This window comes from Octopus sinensis, linkage group LG5, assembly GCF_006345805.1.
Source record: "Octopus sinensis linkage group LG5, ASM634580v1, whole genome shotgun sequence".
Classification (NCBI taxonomy): domain Eukaryota; kingdom Metazoa; phylum Mollusca; class Cephalopoda; order Octopoda; family Octopodidae; genus Octopus; species Octopus sinensis.
The window spans coordinates 121,503,025-121,525,153 of NC_043001.1; the positions used below are offsets into that span (position 1 = coordinate 121,503,025).

At 38.8% G+C, this 22,129-nt stretch overlaps 1 protein-coding gene across 1 annotated transcript in view; it reads right to left on the bottom strand.

Moving 5' to 3' along the window:
• The window catches only part of LOC115211922 (FAD synthase), a 50,741-nt gene extending 32,476 nt beyond the window's left edge, over window positions 1-18,265 (bottom strand). The window contains exons 1-4 of the mRNA XM_029780671.2: window positions 17,793-18,265; window positions 7,281-7,375; window positions 5,137-5,260; window positions 1,813-1,925 (exon numbers count right to left, since the gene is read on the bottom strand). Of these exons, the coding sequence (XP_029636531.1) occupies window positions 1,813-1,925; window positions 5,137-5,260; window positions 7,281-7,375; window positions 17,793-18,072 (612 nt within the window). The 5' untranslated portion in view covers window positions 18,073-18,265. The remainder of the gene's footprint in view (window positions 1-1,812; window positions 1,926-5,136; window positions 5,261-7,280; window positions 7,376-17,792) is intronic.
• Between the last annotated feature and the right edge of the window lie 3,864 nt (window positions 18,266-22,129).

Below are 22,129 nucleotides of genomic sequence, written 5' to 3' on the forward strand. Positions count from 1 at the left end.
AGTGTCAAGCTCACATCCTCCCATTATCAGCACTGATTGCAGAAAGCATCAATCATGGCATTTAACAGAAAGTCTACCACTAGTTTCAAGAAAAAAAAAAAAAAGAATAGTGAATAACAGAAAACACAATCCTATAATATAAATAATAGGTATACTCTTTTACTTGTTTCAGTCATTTGACTGCGGCCATGCTGGAGCACCGCCTTTAGTCGAGCAAATCGACCCCAGGACTTATTCTTTGTAAACCCTATACTTATTCTATCGGTCTCTTTTGCCGAACTGCTAAGTTACGGGGACGTAAACACACCAGCATCGGTTTGTCAAGCGATGTTGGGGGGACAAACACAGACACACAAACATATACATATATATATATATATATGTATATATATATATATATCTCCCTCTCCCTCTTTCAGAGAGGCACTGAGCAGCTATACGCACACATACACACACGGCAGTAACTTCTACCTACCGAATTCAATCACAAAGCTCCGGTCGTCTCGGGACTTTAGTGAAAGACACCTACCCAAAGTGCCATGCAGTGGGACTGAACCCGAAACCATATAGCTAGGAAGCAAGCTCCCTAACCACACAGCCATGCCCGCGCCTACATATATATATATATACGACAGGCTTCTTTCAGTTTCCGTCTACCAAATCCACTCACAAGGCTTTAGTCGGCCCGAGGCTACAGTGGAAGACACTTGCTCTAGTACTAATTCTATCGGTCTCTTTTGCCGAACTGCTAGGTTATATGTCCAATGCACATCACATACATGGTCTGATCAAAAAGTATCAGAGCTGTTGCTATGGTGAAGCCAATTGACATAAATTGACCTTGAACTCTGTTATGCAGACAAAGTTATAATGTTCTCACTCACTTCTGTTGTTTATAGCAGTGCTTGGAAGTGAAATGTGTAGAGTCTTGTTGCCTTAAAAAGATTAGGTTTCAGGTGCACAGGATGTTCTTGATTGTGTCAAAGATGATGCAAACTTTTTGAAAGCGATCATAACAGGTGACAAATCATGTGTCTATGGCTGTGACTCTGAAATCAAGGCAAAGAGCAAATCCCATTCGAAAGGAGCAAAATTTCAAGACATCAAAGAAATCCAAGAGAATGAGATGAGGTAGCTGGCCCCTGTCCCCGCAAAAAGAGTTCTGGGAATGCTTGCATCAATGGAAATGATGCTGGATAAAGTGTGTGACTTGAGAATGGGACTACTTCAAAGGAAATTAAATGCGAAATTGATATGTGTCATCATCATCATTTAACGTCTGCTTTCCATGCTATCAAGGGTTGGATGATTTGACTGAGGACTGGTGAACCAGATGGCTGCACCAGGCTCCAATCCGATCTGGCACTGTTTCTACAGCTGGATACCCTTCCTAACACCAACCACTCTGAGAGTGTAGTGGGTGCTTTTACCATGCCACCGGCACGAGGGCCGGTGAGGCAGTACTGGCAACGGCCATGCTTAAATGGTGTTTTTTACATGCCACCTGCACAGGAGCCAGTCCAGCGGCACTGGCAATGACCTCGCTCAAATGTTTTGTTCACGTTCCACCGGCACAAATGCTAGTAAGGCAACATTGGTAACGATCACGCCTGAATTGTGTTTATTACGTGCCACCCGCACGGAAGACAGTCAATGATCACGCTCAGATGGTGCTCTTAGCGTTCCACTAGCACAGATGCCAGTCATCGAATTTGATTTTTCTTTTTACAGTACTAGTTCCGATACTTTTTGATTAGACCTCATAAGAAGCTATCATACCTCTAATTACAAGACATAAGTGATATTTCTTACCTTGGCCAATTTAAAGTGAGGTGAGGAAAGATCACTGACTTTGAAGTACTCCTTAATGAATTCAGCAATGATTGGATTTAAAACTGTTTTCTCATCAAAAGCACTGGCTACAGCTGAAAGTAGAAACAAAAAAAGATAATGAAAAGCATCTTTTTTAAAGATAAGGCTGAAAGTCATACAATAACTAACAAAAGACAACTTAACAAATGATGAACAGGAAGAGATGAAATGGTAAGAAGGACCTCAATTGCGTTAAAACCCAGAAGAACATAGAAGCATTTTAGTTTAGTCATGATTTAGTATTAAGGACAAGACTATCTCTTTTAGTAATACTTTTATCATGCTACTCAGGAGTGCAGTCTACAGCAGTATCCTATTTTAGTGTCCTGTCTACCGCAGTTTCTTGTCTATGCTGTGAAATTACTATTAGCATGTGATCTGCCTTTTCTTACACTCCTAATCTGAGTTAATTTTAACCATTACAATGCTGTTAAAAAATTTCTATAGACATGCAATTTTTACAGAGGAAACAGCAGTTGCATTTTTACAACAAAACAATCTTCAATTATTCAATTTGTTTTTTTTTTTTTCATCCTATAGTATTGGGTTGTCCGGAAAGTTCGTGCCGATTTATAGCAGCTTACCTTTCGACTTATTTTAGAACATGGTTGTGTCCATAAAATAGGATTTGACTACACCTCCATTTAGAGCACAGTTTAAGCTATCTTTTCGTGGAAGAAGATTTATGTTTCTATAACCTGTGTTAATTCTGTAACCCTTTAAAATGGAAAATAAGAAAGTTCATTTTCTGCACTTGATGCTTTGGGAACCAGACAAAAATTGCTGCAGCTTGGCTGGGATGTGTTACCACACCCTCTATATTCACCAGATATTGCTCCTTCGGATTTCCACTTATTCAGGTCTCTGCAGAATAGTCTTAATGGTAAAAATTTCAATTCCTTGGATGACGTAAAAAGATACCTTGATGAATTCTTTGACATGAAACCACCTCAATTCTGGGAAGAGGGTATTTTTCAAGTTAAAGAAAAGATGGAAACGCATTGTGCAATATAATGGTTCATATTTGGTTGATTAAAAATCTAATGGCAAGTATTTATTGACCTTTTCCTTTCCTTTAAAAATTGGCACAAACTTTCCGGACAACCCAATATAAAGTTCTTATAGTGGAGGTAGATCGCATGCTAAAGTAAAAAAGAGTAAGAAAAGGTAGACCGCACGCTAGAAATAATTTCACAGCATAGACAGGATACTGCAATAGACCGCATGCTAAAGTAGAATGCTGTGGTAGCCCGCACGCTAAAGTAGCACCTTTACCATTTATCTTTTACTCATTTCAGGTATTGAACTGTGGTCATGCTGGGGCACTGCTTTGATGCATTGAGCCAAACAAATCAACCCTGGTACTTATTTTAATAAATCTCATACGTACTATATTGGCTGCTTTGGATGAGCTGCTAAGTTATGTGGACATAAACAAACCAGCACCAATTCTTAGGTAGCAGAAGGGGACAAACATACATACACACACATGCATCATCATCATCATCATTATTATTTAATGTCCTTTCTACCATGCAGGCATAGGTTGCACAGTTTGACATGAACAGAAAAGCCAGAGGGCTCGGCCAGGACCTATGTCAGCTTTGGCAGCTGGACGCCCTTCCTAACACCAACCACTTAACAGAGTGCACTGGGTGCTTTTCACATAACACTAGTACCAGTGAGTACCCACAAGATAAGACCCCTCTTCTGAGCAAGTATAAACCAGAGGAATAAGAAACTATGATAGAGGGAAGGGAGCAAGTGTCTTGCTGAAGAGGTGAATATACAGCTTGCTCACCTGGAAAGTGAGAAAGTGCAAGTGTGTGTGTACACAATAGGGTTCCACAGTTAATGTTCACCAAATTCATTCACACGGCATTGGTTGGTCCAGGGCTATGATAGAAGAAACTTGCCCAAGGACCTGTACAGTGGGATTGAACTCAAAACTAAATGGTAACCAAACGAGCTTCCTAACCACATAACCAGCTCCAGCCACATTTCTAATATGATGTTAATGATGATGGTAGTGATGGTGGAGGTAGGATAGAGGTGGTGTGGTGGGGTGAAGGTGGTGTGCTGGTGGTGCAGGTGGCGACAGTGGTAGTGGCAGTAACACTATAATGTTAATAATCTTCTTACTATAATAATACTCTTGTGTTTTTCTCCGTCACAACATATGAACGAGAAAGGAAGGGGTGATAGATGAATAAAGAAGGGAGGGGGAATTTGTGGTCCTCTTCCAAAAGGGAGGGAGGGACATTGGGGGGGCTTTGTTAAGAAGCTTAAAAAGAAGAGCCGAAGGGAGGGGATTCTGTCCTGCACGGAGGACCCTGACTGGCCTTCGCAGGTGGCTGCGAAGGTCATGGGGGAGACCGACCTGTTCAGGATAATGGACTCCTTCCCCGAGGATACCTTCAGATTCATGCTAAATTGGCCCAACTTGGCACCATCCAGGTGTTTAACTGAGGCGAGAAGTCTGGTCGGGCAGGAAGATTTGTAACTAATTAAAGTAAGAGGCTTGGTGCCTCATTTGTATTGTTTCATTGATTTTTATAATTGACTTGTGTAAGAGGTTTATTGCCTCACAATGGCTTTTTGTGTTGTAAATGTAAGAGGTTTATTGCCTCAAATATGGTATTATAAAGAACAATGTGCTTGGGTAAGCAGTAATCAGCAAGCATTGCTTGTTGCCCTCATTATTATCATATCATTTATCATTTCATTTCATTATGTCTTTGTCCAGCCCACAGCTTCCTTTCTTTGTAAGGCTTTTATGGCTAATCTAATGAATAAAAGAAGGAAGGGGGGTGAACTGGTAGTGGGAGCATTTTAAATCTGTGTGAGTATATATGTGTGTGTGTGTGTGTGTGTGTGTATGTAAAAGGGAGGTATGTAAATGTTTGTGTGTGCAATGGAAGTGGGATGGTGAACATTCAACACTGAGAAAAAAAATCAGACAGCGTTTCAACTCTGTGTGAGTATATGTGTGCATGAACAAGGGAAGTATGTGAATGTTTGTATCTGTGAACCAGCGTTCTTTCAGTAACAAACGATGATTGATGTCACATCTCAAAAGACAACCACTAGATAATATTGACAAGTGTATTAATTTGATTTACTATCCATATTTATATATAAAATACTACAATTTATATATAAAATACTTTTATATATAAAATACTACAATTAGCTGTCATTTTTGACAGCAAAGGGCCAGCTAGTGATGGTATAAATTACAAGGAAATAGAACTAAGTGCTTACCTTCAAATGTAATGTCGTCGTGTGTTGGACCCACACCTCCTGAGGTAATGACATAGGTAAAGCGGCTAGAAAACTCCTTCACTTCCTGCACAATTTCACTGATAGTGTCACCAATAACTGATATCTGAAATATGAACATTACTGTCTGTTTAGATGATTTACCAAGCAGCAGTGAAGTAAATTATGCTCACAAAACACATGTACTGAGATGGCTACATCATCATCATCATCGTTTAACATCCGTTTTCCATGCTAGCATGGGTTGGATGGTTCAACCAGGGTCTGGGAAGCCAGGAAGCTGCACCAGGCTCCAGTCTGATCTGGCAGTGTTTCTACAGCTGGATGCCCTTCCTAACGCCAACCACTCCGTGAGTGTAGTGGGTGCTTTTTACATGCCACCGGCACAGGTGCCAGGCGAGGCTGGCAACGGCCACGATCGGTTGGTGCTTTTTACGTGCCACCAGCATGGAAGCCAGTCAAGGTGGCACTGGCATCAGCCACGTTCGGATGGTGCATTTTACATGCCACCAGCACAGGTACCACCGGCACAGGTATCACAACTACAATTTCCATTTGAAATTTTGATGTTGATATACTTGACTCAATAGGTCTCCTGTAGTTAAGAAGTTTGTTTCACAGCTATATGGTATCAGGTTCAGTCCCAGCTTGTGGCACCTTGAGCAAGTGTCTTATACTATAGTTCCAGGCTGACTGAAGCTTTGTGAGTGGATTCAGGAGATGGAAACTGAAAGAAGCTTATCTATCATGTATATGTGTATGTTGATATGTGCACATGTTTGCATGTTTTTCTGTGTATGTGTGTGTATACGTGTGCTGGAGTGTGTGTGCGTGTGTATTTGTATGTTTTTGCTTTGGTGTCACATGGTAGTTATCACCATCATACAAACACCTGATATAAATAGTGTCCTTTCTTTCCAATCCTACCAGGAAACATGTCTGGCCATGCAGGTTGGCAACTGGAAGAGCATCCAGCCAGAGAAAATCTTCCCCAACAAATTCCATTTGGCATATGCAAGTATGGAAAAGTGAATGCTGAAACGATGACGATGACGATGATGACAATGATGACAAAAGGGCCACACAGAGAGGGACTGAACTCAAAACCTGAAGGTGGTGACAAGAATTATTAACCACACGACCATGCCTGTACCTTTTAAGAAATCATTCCTTTTAGGATGGTGGAATCACACCAGCAAAAAATGCTTTGCAGCATTTCGTATGTCTTTACATCCTGAGTTCAAATTCCACCAAGGTCGACTTTACCTTTCATCTTTCAGGGTCAATAAATTAATTACCAGTCAAGCACTGGAGTCGATGCATTGACTTGCTCTTTCCCCCAAAATTGCCGGCCCTGTGCCAAAATTTGAAATTGCTGTTGTTGTTGTTATTGTTATTATCATTATTATTATTATTATTATTATTATTATTATTAAGGCAGTGAGCTGGAACCGCCTCTGGTTCTGTAGTACAAATATCTTGTTTTCAAAAGTTCTGAATTAAAATCTTCCACCTAACCTTAGTCACAATTTAAGTTCCTAACACCAGCTGAATGATAACTAAGTTATTTTGCTAAATTCTTTGTTTTATTTAAAATTAATTGAAACACAGAGCATCTCAACAGAAATACAATAACGAAAGGGTTAACAAATAATCAATTTAACCCTTTTGCTACCAACCCGGCTGAAACCGCTTCTGGCTCTGTGGTATAAATGTCTTGTTTCCATAAGTTTTGAAAGAAAATCTTCCACCAGACCTTACTCACAATTTATGTTTCTAACACTAGCTGAATGATAACTAAGTTATTTTACTAAATTCTTTGTTATACTTAAAATTAATTGAAAGAAACACAGAGCATCTCAAAATAGATATGGCAACAAAAGGGTTAACAAATGATAAATTTAACCCTTTCAATACCAACCTGACTAAAACTGCCTCCTGCTCTGTAATATTCATAAGTTTTCATAAATTTTGAATTAAAATCTTCCACCAAACCTTAGTCAAAATTGATGTTCCTATGTTATTTACTAAATTCTTTGTTATATTTCAAATTAATTGAAAGAAACACAGAGCATCTCAAAATAGATACGATAACAGAAGGGTTAATAGTTTCATATGATGAGTACCTTTTTCACTTTCACACCCAATGTAAAGAGCTGCTTGGTAAGGAAATGTGAATTAGTATCAGCAGTTTGACCTTTCAGGATTTCATCACCAATAACTGCAAAACAACAAACAAAACAAAATATAGGAAAAAGACTTTCTGAAGTCCCCAGCGCATAATTTTTGAAGAAATAATTACTTAAACAATTTTTAATTAAATTACTTTGAGAGAAGAATTGTACACAATGTGGCAGTTTTCTTTTTCGATACCAACCAGCGGAAACCACACCTGGTCCTCTGATACCAACTTCCTGTTTTAAAGTGTACTAACTAAGACCTTCCATCAAAGATTTATGTGTGTGTCATTGAGTATGTATCTGTCTTCCAAAACACCACTTGACACCCAGTGATGGTGTATTTACATCCCCGTAACTTAGTGGTTTGGCCAAAGAGACTGATAGAATAAATACCTGGCTTAAAAAAAAGATTAAGCTATGGACACTGCCTTAAAGAATTTTAGTCCAATGAAAACCTGGAGGAGACAAGAGGAGGAGATTGGGAGGGTTGGCTTGAGAAGAGAAGATGCCCAAAAACTGGACAAGATGGCAAGATGGTGTGAGGGCAGTTGCTATGGCATTGAGGTAGATCCAGCCACCCCCATTAACAGGGACAAAACCCACATTTAAAACACTGAATGATGATGATAATGAAATGATGATGGTCTTTGAGTTCTTTAAGGCAGTGCTCCAGTGTGACCACAGTCTATTGACTGAAACAAATAAAAGAATAAAATAAAAAATATCCCAAGGTATCCTGTTCAACAATCCAACAATTCTATCAGTCTCCTACCTTAGAATGGCATTTTATTTATTGCTTGAGAAGAAGACCCATCGAGTCAAATAAAACCTACGGCCGTGGAAGCTACCAGTCTCATGCAAATAGCACCTGTGCTGGTGGCACATAAAAGCACCCATTACACTCTCGGAGTGGTTGGCGTTAGGAAGGACATCCAGCCGAAGAAAACCATACCAAAACAGACTGGAGTCTGGTGCAGCCTTTCAGCTTGCCAGCCCTGGTCAAACCATCCAACACATACCAGCATCATGATGATGATGATGATGCCCAGGATTGATAAAAGTCATTGTTGACCGTAACAAGATTTGAAATCAGAATGCAAGGATCTGGAGCAAAACCCACAAGCCATTTCAGTCAGTACTCTGATTAGCCTGCCAGTTTACTACCATCACATCTGCTTAAATTTTCGTCACCATCATCCAGTGTTTTAAATCCAGCTTTTGTCCCTGTTAACAGGGGTGGCTGGATCTACCTCAATACTATAGCAACTACCTTCACACCATCTCGCCCAGTTTTGGGTGTCCTTTCTTCTCAAGCCAACCCTCCCAATCTCCTCCTCCACATTTTCCTTGGTCTACCTCGCTCTTGCAGTCCATTTACCTCAAACTCAAGAACCCTTCCTCAGAACATGCTCCTCATCCCTCCATAACACATGCCCATACCACCACACTCCATTTAAAATTTGTTTTTCCATGCTGGCAAAAGCTGGATGGTTTAATGAGATCTGGTATGTTAAAGGGCTGCACCAAGTTCCAGTATCAGGTTTGACATTTTCTCTCCAGTTAGATGCCCTTCCTAATGCCAACCACATTACAATGCCCATCATATCTACATGTATATGTATGTATATATGTTTATATGTATTTGTGTGTATTTTTGTTTGTGTTGTGGCTGGTACCAACATCCTAACCCACCCAACCCCACTGCTCGACAACTGGTGATGGTTTGTTTACATCCCTGTAACTCAGTTGTTCAGCGAAAGAGACTGACAGAGTAAGAGCCAGACTTCAAAAAATAAGTACTGGGGTTAATTTATTCAATTAAACCCATGAAGGCAGTGCCCCAGCATAGCCACAACCCAATGACTAAAAGAAGTGAAAAGCAAAAGCATGGCTGTGGCTGTATGGTAAGAAGCTTGCTTCCCAACCACATGGTTCTGGGTTCAGTCCCACTGCGTGGTACCTTGGGCAAGTATCTTCTACTATAGACTCAGGCAAACCAAAGCCTTGTGAGTGGATTTGGTAGACGGAAACTGAAAGAAGCCCGTTGTATATATGCATATGTTTGTTTGTCTGTGTTTGTCCCCACACCATTGCTTGACAACCAATGTTGGCGTGTTTACATTCCCATAACTTAGCAATTCAACAAAAAGAGACTGATAGAATAAGTACTAGGCTTACAAAGAATAAGACCTGGGGTCGATTCATTTGACTAAAGGCAGTGCACCAGCATGGCCACAGTCAAATGACTGAAACAAGTAAAAGAATAAAAAATAAAGATTAAATATGTGAACACTAATTTCACTACAACCTATTGTATTTCCCACTCAATACTGTTGCGTTTTTAGAGGAACAAAAGCTTGAAACTTTAAGCATCTCATGCAAAAAAATTGTGTCATTCAAATAGCATACAAAGAACATAATAACCAATGCAAATAGCTAATTAAGCATCCTACAAGAGGTCATTAACACATTATTTAATTAAATTCAGAAAACAAAGGTATGGAACTATATTATCACGTAGCAATATCTTCATAGGACTAAGGCGGCAAGCTGGCAGAAACGTTAGCACGCCGGGTGAAATGCTTAGCGGTATTTCGTCTGAAGGCCATGATTGAAGCCAATGGCGAGTTAATTGCCTAAATTTACTCTTTAGTATTTCAAGATATCTTTTTATGTAATTTTGGTAAATATATCTGTTAAAACAAGATGCCAGTGTTATTTCCATCTTTGCGTAAATTAGACGACAGTTTATTCTGTGTGCGTGTGTGTGGATGGATGGATGGATGGATAGACAGACAGATAGATGCATAGATAGATAGGAGAGAGAGAGAGAGAGAGAGAGAGAGAGAGAGAGAGAGAGAGAGAGAGAGAGAGATTCCCATTCTCTGATTAGAATAGAATAAACCATTATATCTTTTATTCAGCCTTTTCATTGTACACAGAAATGACAGAAATAAATAGACACCCTTATAACCGTTAAAATGTATTTAAATCTGAAATTATTCAAATTATTTGTTAATTGTTATAGTGTGAATATCTAATACTTAGTGGACATGCCCTTTGCATTTTTCAATGCAAGGACCCTATTAGGAATGTTACCGATCAGATGACAAATATTCTCTTGAGGATTTTCTTGCCAATTTCATGCAGTAATCTCAACAGATCTGGCTTTGAAGATGCTTTCTTGTTCTTTTTATAAGTGCCCTGTCCATTATGCCCCAGAGGTGTTCAATAGGGTTCATATCTAGTGACTGGCTTGGCCCCTAGAAGCTTTTTAATGCCATTCTCATCCAACAAATCTTGGGTCATTTGAGCCATGTGACAAGGAGCCCCATCTTCCATAAATAAAGAGTCCCCTTTAATCATTGAAGATTGGAAGGAGTCCTTTCTGCAATATGGACACATATTTATCTAAGTTTATGTCTCCCTCACATTCCACCAGCTCTGAACATACCATTGCTCCAAATTACTACCCTGACTATCACAGAATAGCTACTGTGTTTCATTCTTGGCTGCCATCTGTTAACATCATATTCTTGATCACAGAGTCTCCAGTCCCACACTTGACCACTGCCAGGAAATACAGAAAATCTGGACTCATCAGAGAATATGACAGTGTCCTAAAATGTTAGTGGCCTCGCCACCATCTCACTGGCCCAATCTTTTTTCAGCTTGATGTTGGCTGGTCGAAGAAGTGGCTTCTTTCTTGTTGCTATGCCATAGTAACCAAGTTTGTGGAGATACCTCACAGTTGTTCTGGGACTGACATCAACATGTTCTGCTATGTCAGATGCCTTGCAATGAAGATTATCCTCCACACTTCTCTTAGCAAAGAGAAGGGTCCTGTCAGAGAGCCCTGGTTGATTTGGACTTCTTCCTCTCGCTGGTGAATTGCACAATCACTCTATTAACTGTAGAAAGCAGGATCACAGGTTTTCTGTAATTTTATGCTATGTCTACCTTCAGAATGGCCCACAATACTACCTCTTTGAAATTCAGACAGTTCCAAAGCTTCTTTTGTACATGGCATAATAAAACAGTCACATATAAAACTTAAAACATAAAAATGTCAATTAGTAAAAAATATAAAACCATTACAAGTTAGAATAAACATAAAACGATGTTTTATGGGGTGTCTATTTACTTCTGTCATGTCTGTGTGTATCCACTACTCTATAAACGGATTGACTTCAAGGACATCAAGATGTAGAAACCCTGCCAAACTCTTCAATTCATACCAGTATGGAAGATGGGTGTTAAATGATGATGATGATGATTACGACGATGATGATGATGATGACTACATGTATTTCTTTTTCTTTTCTTATGCTTTCAAGATCATTCACTCACAGTTTACTTTATTGATTCTAAAGAAATGAAGGAAAAAAAAACATTATAATTTTGTTACACACAATTACGATTAATAAAACAAAATAACAATACATTCTAGGGTGTGGGGGTGACATTCAATTAATTTCTATAACAGAATCGTGAGAGTATCGGACAAAATACCCACTGATATCTTGAGCATTTTAAGTTCTGAGTTCAAATTCTGTCTTGGCTAATTTTGCCTTTTATCTTTCCAGTACAGTCAAATGCTGGGTTGATTTATATTCTTATATTGCATCTTAGATGCAAATGATAGTATAATAATAACATAACATGATTTGGATAAAGTATAGCGAAAATGGATTGAACCACTGACTAGGAGTGGCTGTGTGGTAAGTAGCTTGCTTACGAACTACATGGTTCCGGGCTCAGTCCCACTGCATGGCACCTTGGGCAAGTGTTTTTTACTATAGCCTCGGGCCGACTAAAGCCTTGTGAGTGGATTTGGTAGTCGGAAACTGAAAGAAGCCCATCGTATATATATGTATGTGTGTGTATATGTTTGTGTGTCTGTGTTTGTCCCCCCCAACATCACTTGACAACCGATGCTGGTGTGTTTACCTCCCCGTAACTTAGCGGTTCGGCAAAAGAGACCGATAGAATAAGTACTACGTTTACAAAGAATAAGTCCTGGGGTCGATTTGCTCGACTAAAAAGGCGGTGCTCCAGCATGGCCGCAGTCAAATGACTGAAACAAGTAAAAGAGAGAAGAGAAATAGAATAAGGTCAAACTAAAGTTTTTGACCTGAGCAAAAGAAAAAAGTGCAATAGATGTATACAACAACATGCAGTAAATGAATATGAAAAAAAAATGTGCGCTGGCGAATAGGAAGCGGGGGAGAGAACTCAGGAATGTTCTGAATCCTCTCACCACACCCCCGTCTGTTGGCGAAATTTCTTTTTTCTTCATATTTCATTTACTACGCATTATTTTACACCTACTCTCTACTCTTTTACTCGTTTCAGTCATGCGACTGTGGCCATGCTGGAGCACCGACTTTAGTCAGGCAAATCAACCCCAGGACTTATTCTTTGTAAGCCTAGTACTTATTCTATCAGTCTCTTTTGCCAAACCGCTAAGTTATGGGGACGTAAACACACCGCCATCGGTTGTCAAGTGGTGTGGGGGGGGACAAACACAGACACACAAACATATACATACACATACATATATATATAAATATATATATATACATATATACAACAGGCTTCTTTCAGTTTCCGTCTACCAAATCCACTCACAAAGCTTTGGTCGGCCTGAGACTATAGTAGAAGATACTTGCCCAAGGTGCCACGCAGTGGGACTGAACCTGGAACCATGTGGTTTGTAAGCAAGCTACTTACCACAGTCACTCCTACGCCTATGTATACTTTTTTTTTTTTTTCAATTTTTGTGACGAGGTGTGGGTGGAGTGCAGACTCGTATAATTAACACAATCCAGTAACTCAGGCCAAACACTGGAGTTTAATGGTCAAGGTCTGAATTTTCCGAGTCCTCTCCCTACCCCCGATCGCCAGCGCGCATTTTTTTCATATTCGTTTACTACATGTTGCTTTACACCTATTACACTTTTTTTTCATTTTCATTTTCATATTTGTGACCGGGTGCTAAAGTGGGGTTACTGCATCGTGTGAATTATCCGAATCAGCCTGAAATTTGGGGGGAGGGGGCCAGTCGATTATATTTCTTTACTACCCACAAGGAGCTAAACATAGAGGGGACAAAACGGATTAAGTCGATTACATCGACCTCAGTGCGTAACTGGTACTTAATTTATCGACCCCGAAAGGATGAAAGGCAAAGTCGACCTCGACGGAATTTGAACTCAGAACGTAACAGCAGACGAAATACGTATTTCTTTACTACCCACAAGGGGCTAAACACAGAGGAGACAAACAAGGACAGACAAACGGATCAAGTCGATTACATCGACCCCAGTGCGTAACTGGTACTTAATTTTTCGACCCCGAAAGGATGAAAGGCAAAGTCGACCTCGACGGAATTTGAACTCAGAACGTAACGGCAGACGAAATACGGCTACGCATTTCGCCCAGCGTGCTAACGTTTGTGCCAGCTCGCCGCCCTTGAACCGCTTCAATGCCCTTTTCGTAGCTGCAGGTGTGAGAAAGTTAATCATAAATCGCAGTAAACCAGTGAAGAATAGTTTTAAAAACACGTGTAGTACAGAATGCATTGAGCCAATGTTATTCACATGATGTACCACAGATTTTGAATATATAATTTAAGGGTTTAAAAAATCCTATACTAAAACTTTAGCGTTGTGAAAAACTTGTTATTCATAACTATGTTTAAAGCAAATACGATTAATATAGTTTTTATATTTCCCAGTGCTTCTATAATTGTTTTGGCATGATTCTGTTTTCTGATTGGAAATTTGCGGATTTTACATACACATATTGAAACAGGTAAGAACAAATATGCAAGGCTTTTTTTCTTTAAGTTTAAAATGAGACATTGGTGGCATAATTTCGTCATAATGTTTTGATTTTGTCGAGTTATATCGAAGGAATGCCTTTTTTTTTTTTTTTTTTTTACATTAGTTTCATTGTGCTTACTAAGTAAAAAGAAGGAAAAAAAACTGAAAAGCGTTATACTATATAAGTTAAGTTAAATTTGAGCGATCGAAAGTTCGAGTAAATTAAAGAGAAAGTTCAAAGTTGTTTATATTAAGAGTCGGGCCTAAAAGAGTGTCAGAAAAAATTAGTAAAAAACCTCATGTAATTATGACGTTACACGTGCCAATCAAAAAAAAATTGGAAAAAAAAGACATATTACCTGAATTTGCCCCCTAAGTTGCCCCCTAAGCTTGTTTTATATATACACATATATGTCTGTAAACAGTTAAAACACCTTAGTACATATCTGTAGTGGAATAGTGCACAAACGGATCTTAAAACTTATCTTATCTCTTAATATATACATTTACTGCATCTAGTTTTCAAGTAATGCACATCCGCAACTAATATCGCTCGTATAAATCCAAGCATAAGTAGTTTGACAGGCCAAGATACTCGTAGACAACAGTGACTGCTGACTCGACTGGTCGGTTAATGTACCCGACCGATCGGCCACTTTGAGCCCTGTTTTTCAGAAACTGTTTATAGACGTCTTTTATCAAAGCTGCTCGGGCCATATTTTACCACAACCCCCACCCAGTTGTTTATTTACCCATGGCGTTTTTATATACATATACAACCTGTATTTGAACAAGTAAGTGTTTAGCACACGTGCATGTACAGTTCTTCCGTCGACAGCTGAATGAAATGTTTCGCACGCTTCGGGTAAATTATGCATGCACGAACCCTGCTACCCACCCACATTTACAAACATATAAACGTGTGTGCATACATACACACACAGCCACACATGACGTCCTGTACCCATATATGCATCTGTATATATATATATATATAATATATATATATATATAGGCGCAGGAGTGGCTGTGTGGTAAGTAGCTTGCTTACCAACCACATGGTTCCGGGTTCAGTGACACCTTGGACAAGTGTCTTCTACTATAGCCTCGGGCCGACCAAAGCCTTGTGAGTGGATTTGGTAGACGGAAACTGAAAAGAAGTCCATCGTGTATATATATACACACACACATATATGTTTGTATGTGCTTGACAACCGATGCTGGTGTGTTTACGTAAGTTAGCGGTTCGGCAAAAGAGACCGTTAGAATAAGTACTAGACTTACAAGAATAAGTTCTGGGGTCGATTTGCTCGACTAAAGCAATGCTGTGGAGCATCGCCACAATCAAACCCAAGAAGAGAGAGACAGAGATGTTTAAAATATGTGTTAGGAAACGATATACAAAGCAAAACTTATTTACATTAAAGAAGATTCATAGTTGTAGATAGAACTTTTGCAAACATTGACATAATTAGTTCTTTGCCAATTAAGAAATGAATAAATGATTCATTATTTCGCATGCCTCTTATATCGGTTTCTGTGCGTGTGTATGTGTACATATACATATGTACCTATAAGAGCTCAAAATCTCTCGTGGAGGCGCCATCCAACCGAAATGCAAATATATGGTAAACTACCACCTGTGTCATCTCTTGTGAAAGGTAGGAGAGTCCAGTTTGCTGGACATTGTTGTAGAGCTGAAAAAGAGGTAATTTCTACTCTTCTCCTCTGGAAGCCATCTACTCGCAATACCGGAGGGCGCACACTCTCCTACTCTGATGTAATCTCCAGGGACACAGGCATCCAGCAACAGGACCTCCGTAATGCTATGATGGACCGTGATGTCTGGCGTAGCATGGTAAATTCCATTGTCTCGACCACGGTCGAACAATGTTGATGATGACCTATAAACACACACATACGTCTATATAGTCGTCTCAGAATCTAAAGTCCGAAAAAACAAGCACTCATATTTATTAGTAGGCGTGACTGTGTGGTAAAAAGCTTGCTTCCCAACTACATGATTCCGGGTTCAGTCCCACCGCCTGGACAAGTGTCGTCTACTATAGCTTTGGGGGTTAATGTTAACAAGGACTTGTTAACATTGGTCGCTTCGGGTCGACCAAAGCCTTGTTTGTAGGTTTGGTAGATAGAAACTGAAAGAAACCCATCGTTTATATATGCGTGTATTATTGTGTGTGTGTGTGTTTGTCCCTCGACACCGCTTGATAACCGGTGATGGTGTATTTACGTCCCCGTAACCTAGCGGTTTGGTCAAAGTGGCTGATAGAATAAGTACCAGGCTCTAAAAAAACATAAGTACTGGGGTCGATTCGTTTGACTAAATTTTATTAAGGCGGTGTCTCAGTATGACCGCAGTCTAATGTCTGAAACAAGTAAAAGATATAATAATATATTAATCGAAGCATACAGTATTACTGATCCATTTCAGTCGATCTTAGCAATCGGTTTGCACACGAATTCGGAAATTAGGTGTGTGTGTGTATTTCCTGAGCGTCCAATAACACTAGACTTGTTCCACGTCCTCGCGTTGTTGTGCTTTCTCTTTGTTCATGTTTGGATTAACTCTCTGCCACTATCTGGCAAATACAGGTGCTTACACTTATCAAGTATTCCCTCTAAACTTACAGTACCTATATATATATATATGTGTATATATATATATATATATCCTGGTGAAGGCCACTTTTTGGCGTATCTTTATGATCCAGACTTACTCCCTCCATATTTTAAAGAGGTCATAGGCCAATAGGTTTGGAGATGGACGGGAAACTCAGGGTAACTCCATAAACCGGCCTTCACCGGGAAAAAAATATAGACTGCTCTACCTCTTAGAATGTGCTTCTTCTCCGGATTTATGTTTTTGTAAAAACGATACACGCACAAACATATCAGATGAAGTTCAGTTGTATTTAGTCATAATGTCATAGAAATACTTTTTGACAGTTCACATAAAACATGTGTTCTTGGCACACTTAAATGACTTCTTCACGATAATGCAACTGTTTCACTTTCAAAACATGGTCTCAGATGTGTAAGTGTATGTAATTGCGTGTATATGTGTATCTAAATATTCAATATATATATATATATATATATATATATATATATACATGAACGTAGTTATGCGTGTGTAAAGAGACAGATAGTTAAAGTTAGATTAGGCCGATCTATGGGATTACCCTGGGTTTCACATCCATAAAGCGCTTGGCTTACAGCATATTGTCAGATCCCAAACGTGTTTGGCTCATGTGTACATATATATATATATATATATATATATATATATATAGGTATAATTATATAAAGTTGTGAAAATCCAAAGTCGGGGTAGAAATCTATAGTTATGCTTATATATATATGCTCACCAAGTATTAATAGGCAATAATAAACTCATATATTTAGGTGATAAAGTGGGTATATTAATGATAATGATTATATAATATACATGTGTGTAATTCAAAGAAATACAATTATTTGCAAAAAAATAATTACATTCCACAGAAAAAGAAAGACTAAATGAAGAGTTAAGAGATGTCAGGGAGAAAGAAGCGACATGAACAATATGAGATGGAACCGAGTGTGGATAAATTGTATAAATCTTACGTACTTATTATTCCAGCTGTATATGTAGGCTCCGGTTCAATTGGAGAGAAACCACTTGTAGAACTAGAGGCATCAGTGACAGTGTCGGAGCGATCGTCACGTTTGGACGTCTCAGATGACGATGCCATGCTGCCGGTTGCGGACCTTGCATTCGGCTGAGGGAAGAAACTAAGGCACCGACTGATGAATGTGGTGGTGGCGGGAAGAAGGGCAGCAACGGAGGGGGTGCGAAAGAAAATATGACCTAATGGTTTATGTAAAGGTGAAAACATAAATCGAGTCATTTGATTTAGGATTGTTTTTGAATGCTTTCTTTCGTGGGCGTTTTATCGTTCATTGTAGCTGTTGCATAAAGAGAATTCCATGTAGTAAATTTGATAGAAGAATGGTCGAAACTTAATGTGAAAGTTCCAAAGTAAATAAACAATGTTGGTAAGGAGAATAGAGCACGGCGAGTGAGTTATCTCCCTTGGTGTTTTAGAGCTCCGAAAAAAAAAGAAATTAAAAAAGTTAAGCGAGAAGTAAATAAAGATGAATGGAAGAATGAATGAGAAGACAGAACGATGGATGAGAAAGAAAATATTTAGGTGATATAAATATCGGAGACGCTTTGCCATACGCAGAAACTGCAGGAGCTACTCAGAGGTATTGCAAGCTCGGCGGAGGTAAAGAATACGTACACCACCCGTTTTCGGCGTAACAAAAACCCAAGCCCTAACCGTAAACACCGGGTGTACGTATTCTTTACTTTCGCCGCAAGCTCTCCTGGCTCCATCGCAATATTAAAAAACCTGTCCGTATCATCAACACGTATCTCAGTGTCACAAACGTTTCGCTTCATACTCTATAAGCTTCACCTGAGTGCGACTGACAGTGGGGACTAAATCAGTCTTCGCCTGCGGAAGGGTTCAACTTGAGGTCTCTTATCAACCATAGCTACTTTTATATATAATTTAATTTAATATAGTTAGTGCATCGGTAAATAGTAGGACTTGGCTATGATAGACTCCCAAAGAAAGTCCTATTCTTGCAACCGACTAATGGCTATCGAAACATTAGTAAATCTAAATTGAGACTGAAGACACTGTCAAGCGGAACTCTATCCCCACCGACAAGTGGAGCCAACTAACCAGTGATCACTCTGGAGAAATTTGGTTCAACAAGTCAATCATAGTCGTTGACGACGGACCAGAATTAGTAAGTACAAAAACTGACACTTCGTTCCTATAAAATTTTTTTACTTTGTCAGAAGCTAATGTTTACTACTTCAGCTGGCAGAGTCGTTAGCACGCCGGGCGAAATGCGTAGCCGTATTTCGTCTGCCGTTACGTTCTGAGTTCAAATTCCGCTGAGGTCGACTTTGCCTTTCATCCTTTCGGGGTCGATAAATAAAGTACCAGTTACGCACTGGGGTCGATATAATCGACTTAATCCGTTTGTCTGTCCCTGTTTGTCCTCTCTGTGTTTAGCCCCCTGTGGGTAGTAAAGAAATAAATACTAGAGTTGTTTACATGGTTGATCTTTCGCTTCAAAAAATCGCCGTTTTCATGGATTAAAAGTGTTAGTTTTATAATTTTTTGAAAACAAATAATAATAATATATAATGTCTTTGAATATATCTTCAAATCCATCGTTAAAAAAGGTATAACGCCACGTAATCCCGATTAAATAAGAACTATGTAATGTGTACTAATGTCTCTTTTAGTTCTTCGTTTAGCACACGTCCACAGCTCATGAACATAGTTGGCAGCTGCATGTGTAACTGGATCGATGAAGTGAATGATTGACCCTTAAGTGCTGAACATCAATTTGATTGCAAAGTCGAATGGGATGAAGAAAGCTTTAATTTTGCATTCAAGTATTTACAATTAATAATTCTAATCCTCTTCTATTAACATTCGATACATTTGGATAGATAATAGCCATGCTTTGCTTACGTAAGGAATATAATCAAAATGTTTGGTGGATTCGAGAAACAATATTAAAGTCACAAAATTATAGTATTGAGTCATCCCATAAATAATGCGGTTTTTTCACTTGCATGAACTAAAAGTCGGAGGGGGACGGGATAAACTATCTGCATCAACTTGCTATCAAAACAGGTAGTAAATTTACCTTGTACTTAGTCTTGATGCAAGTTTTGAAAAGTGCTGTTCGATTTTAATAATTATTTTTTAAGAGCTATAATGGAATTCACAAAGGAGCATATTTTGCTTTATGAGTTCAATAAAGGCATCAACGCAACGGAAAGTGCAAAGGATATTAATGCAATATATGGGATCAGACAATAAATGTAAGCCAGTGTCAACAGTGGTTCCAGAAATTCTGAGCCAGAAACTACAGCCTAGATGAGACTCATTCTGGAAGATCTGTAAAGCTCAATGAAAACATCCTGTAAACCCAGGTGGAACAAAATCCTATCATAACTGTTGAGGAACTTAGAAGAGAAGCTTGGATTTGGTCATTCAACCATTCATCAACCCCAGCATGCCATCGGAAAAGTCAGCAAATTAGGTCGATGGGTTTATGAATCGTGCACAGAGAGTGAATGTGGGCTCTTCTTTGCTGGCACGTCCCACAAATGAACCTTTTTTTGGACTGAGTAGTGACTGATGACGAGAAATGGGTTCTCTATAAAAATGGCAAGCGCCGAAGAAAGTGGGTTGGGAAAGGAGAAATACTGGCACCCCAGGTTAAACATGGTCTTCACCCATGTAAGGTGTTATCTGTTTGGTGGGATATGAAAGATTTAGTCCACTTTGAACTTTAAGCCCAAACCAAATAACAAAGGAGATCAATTGCGAACAGCTTGAGCAGGTTAAGTCAGTGCTAGAAGGAAAATGACCATCTTTGGTTCTTCCATCAGGATAATGCTCGGTCACATACAGCGAGGGTGACATTGCAAAATCTGGAGCAGTTTGAATAGGAAACAATGCCCCACCCACCATAATCGCTGGACATTGCCCCATCTGATTATCATTTATTCTGCAGTCATCAAAATCATTTGGACAGAAAAAATATGAATTCTGTAGATGAGGTCAAAGCAGTACTTAGGAGTATTTTTTGTCATGAACAAGTGAATTTTGGAAGAAGGGCCTTGCAAGTCAATCAGATAGATGGAAGAGCATTGTAGAAAATATTTTAGATTAAAAAAGAACTTTATCTTAATTTTGAAAAACAAACATTATTTATGGGATGACTGAATATTTTACCCGTTCCATTTCATAACAAAAACATTGTTTTACAAAGAAGTCATTTTTACTTTCCAGCTTCTAAACCTTGTACTTTTGGTAAGGTAAACCCTTTCCTTGGGAGAAGGGCTAAACAACAACAAAAACAAGAACCCCTTAATGGATCAATTATTTTGACAGGGCGTTTCATTTTTTTATTTCCTTTTTTAATTATATACACTGTGTTAATTACAAAAAAAAATTTTTTTGTCTTGTTTCCGTTATTTTTTATTATAGAAATTAAAATGTACGTTTACTCATTTGGATTTAAATGAGTTAACTCAGACTGATAAAATACATATAACTTAACTATCTTCGATTTTTTTATAAGATGTATTGCTTTTAAATCAAAGGAAAATTTTTTTTGAAGGAGATGCACAATTTCTTTAGAATGATCATTTTTAAAACAAGGAGTTACACAAAATTATCTCGCAGACATCACACATGTATCTGCTTTCTCTTTGAATCTTCTTTCCTCTAGCGTCTCTCTTCACTGCGCATTTTGCACACTGTCTTGTAGGGTTCTTTTTCTTATCACTTGGTGGTATTTCCATGGGAAAATGACCAGCTGGGGCAAATCTTGTTGGATATGGGATCGATGATGGTTTTCCTGGTTTTGTGGGAGGCAATAAGGGCCTATATTTTTCAATAATCTTGGTGATTATTTGCATTCTAAATTTCAGTGGTTTCATAGCAGAACTGAAGATTCCAAAGATGCTTTATACAAAACATAAGCATTCCAGATAGCCAAATCCATCAAATGAAAAAATACCTTTTTTTTCTTAAACAACGCGAGTAAATTCATGATTGCTCAAAAAATGAAACAACACAAAACAAATAAACTCGTTGAGGGCTAAAATTAAAAGTTAATTTTGACAGAGTATACTCGTCTGGTTCTAAAAAGATACATTTGCGATGCACGAGTAAACTCGGGATAATCCATTAAGGGGTTAAGATGCTGGAGGAAAGACATTCTCAGACTGCTCTTACTACATACACACCACAGAATAAATCACTGCATGTCATAGTACATAATAATGGCTCTCTACAAAGCAAGAAATATTCAGAGGATATTTGTAATTAACCAATCAATGGTTCACTACATTTCTGA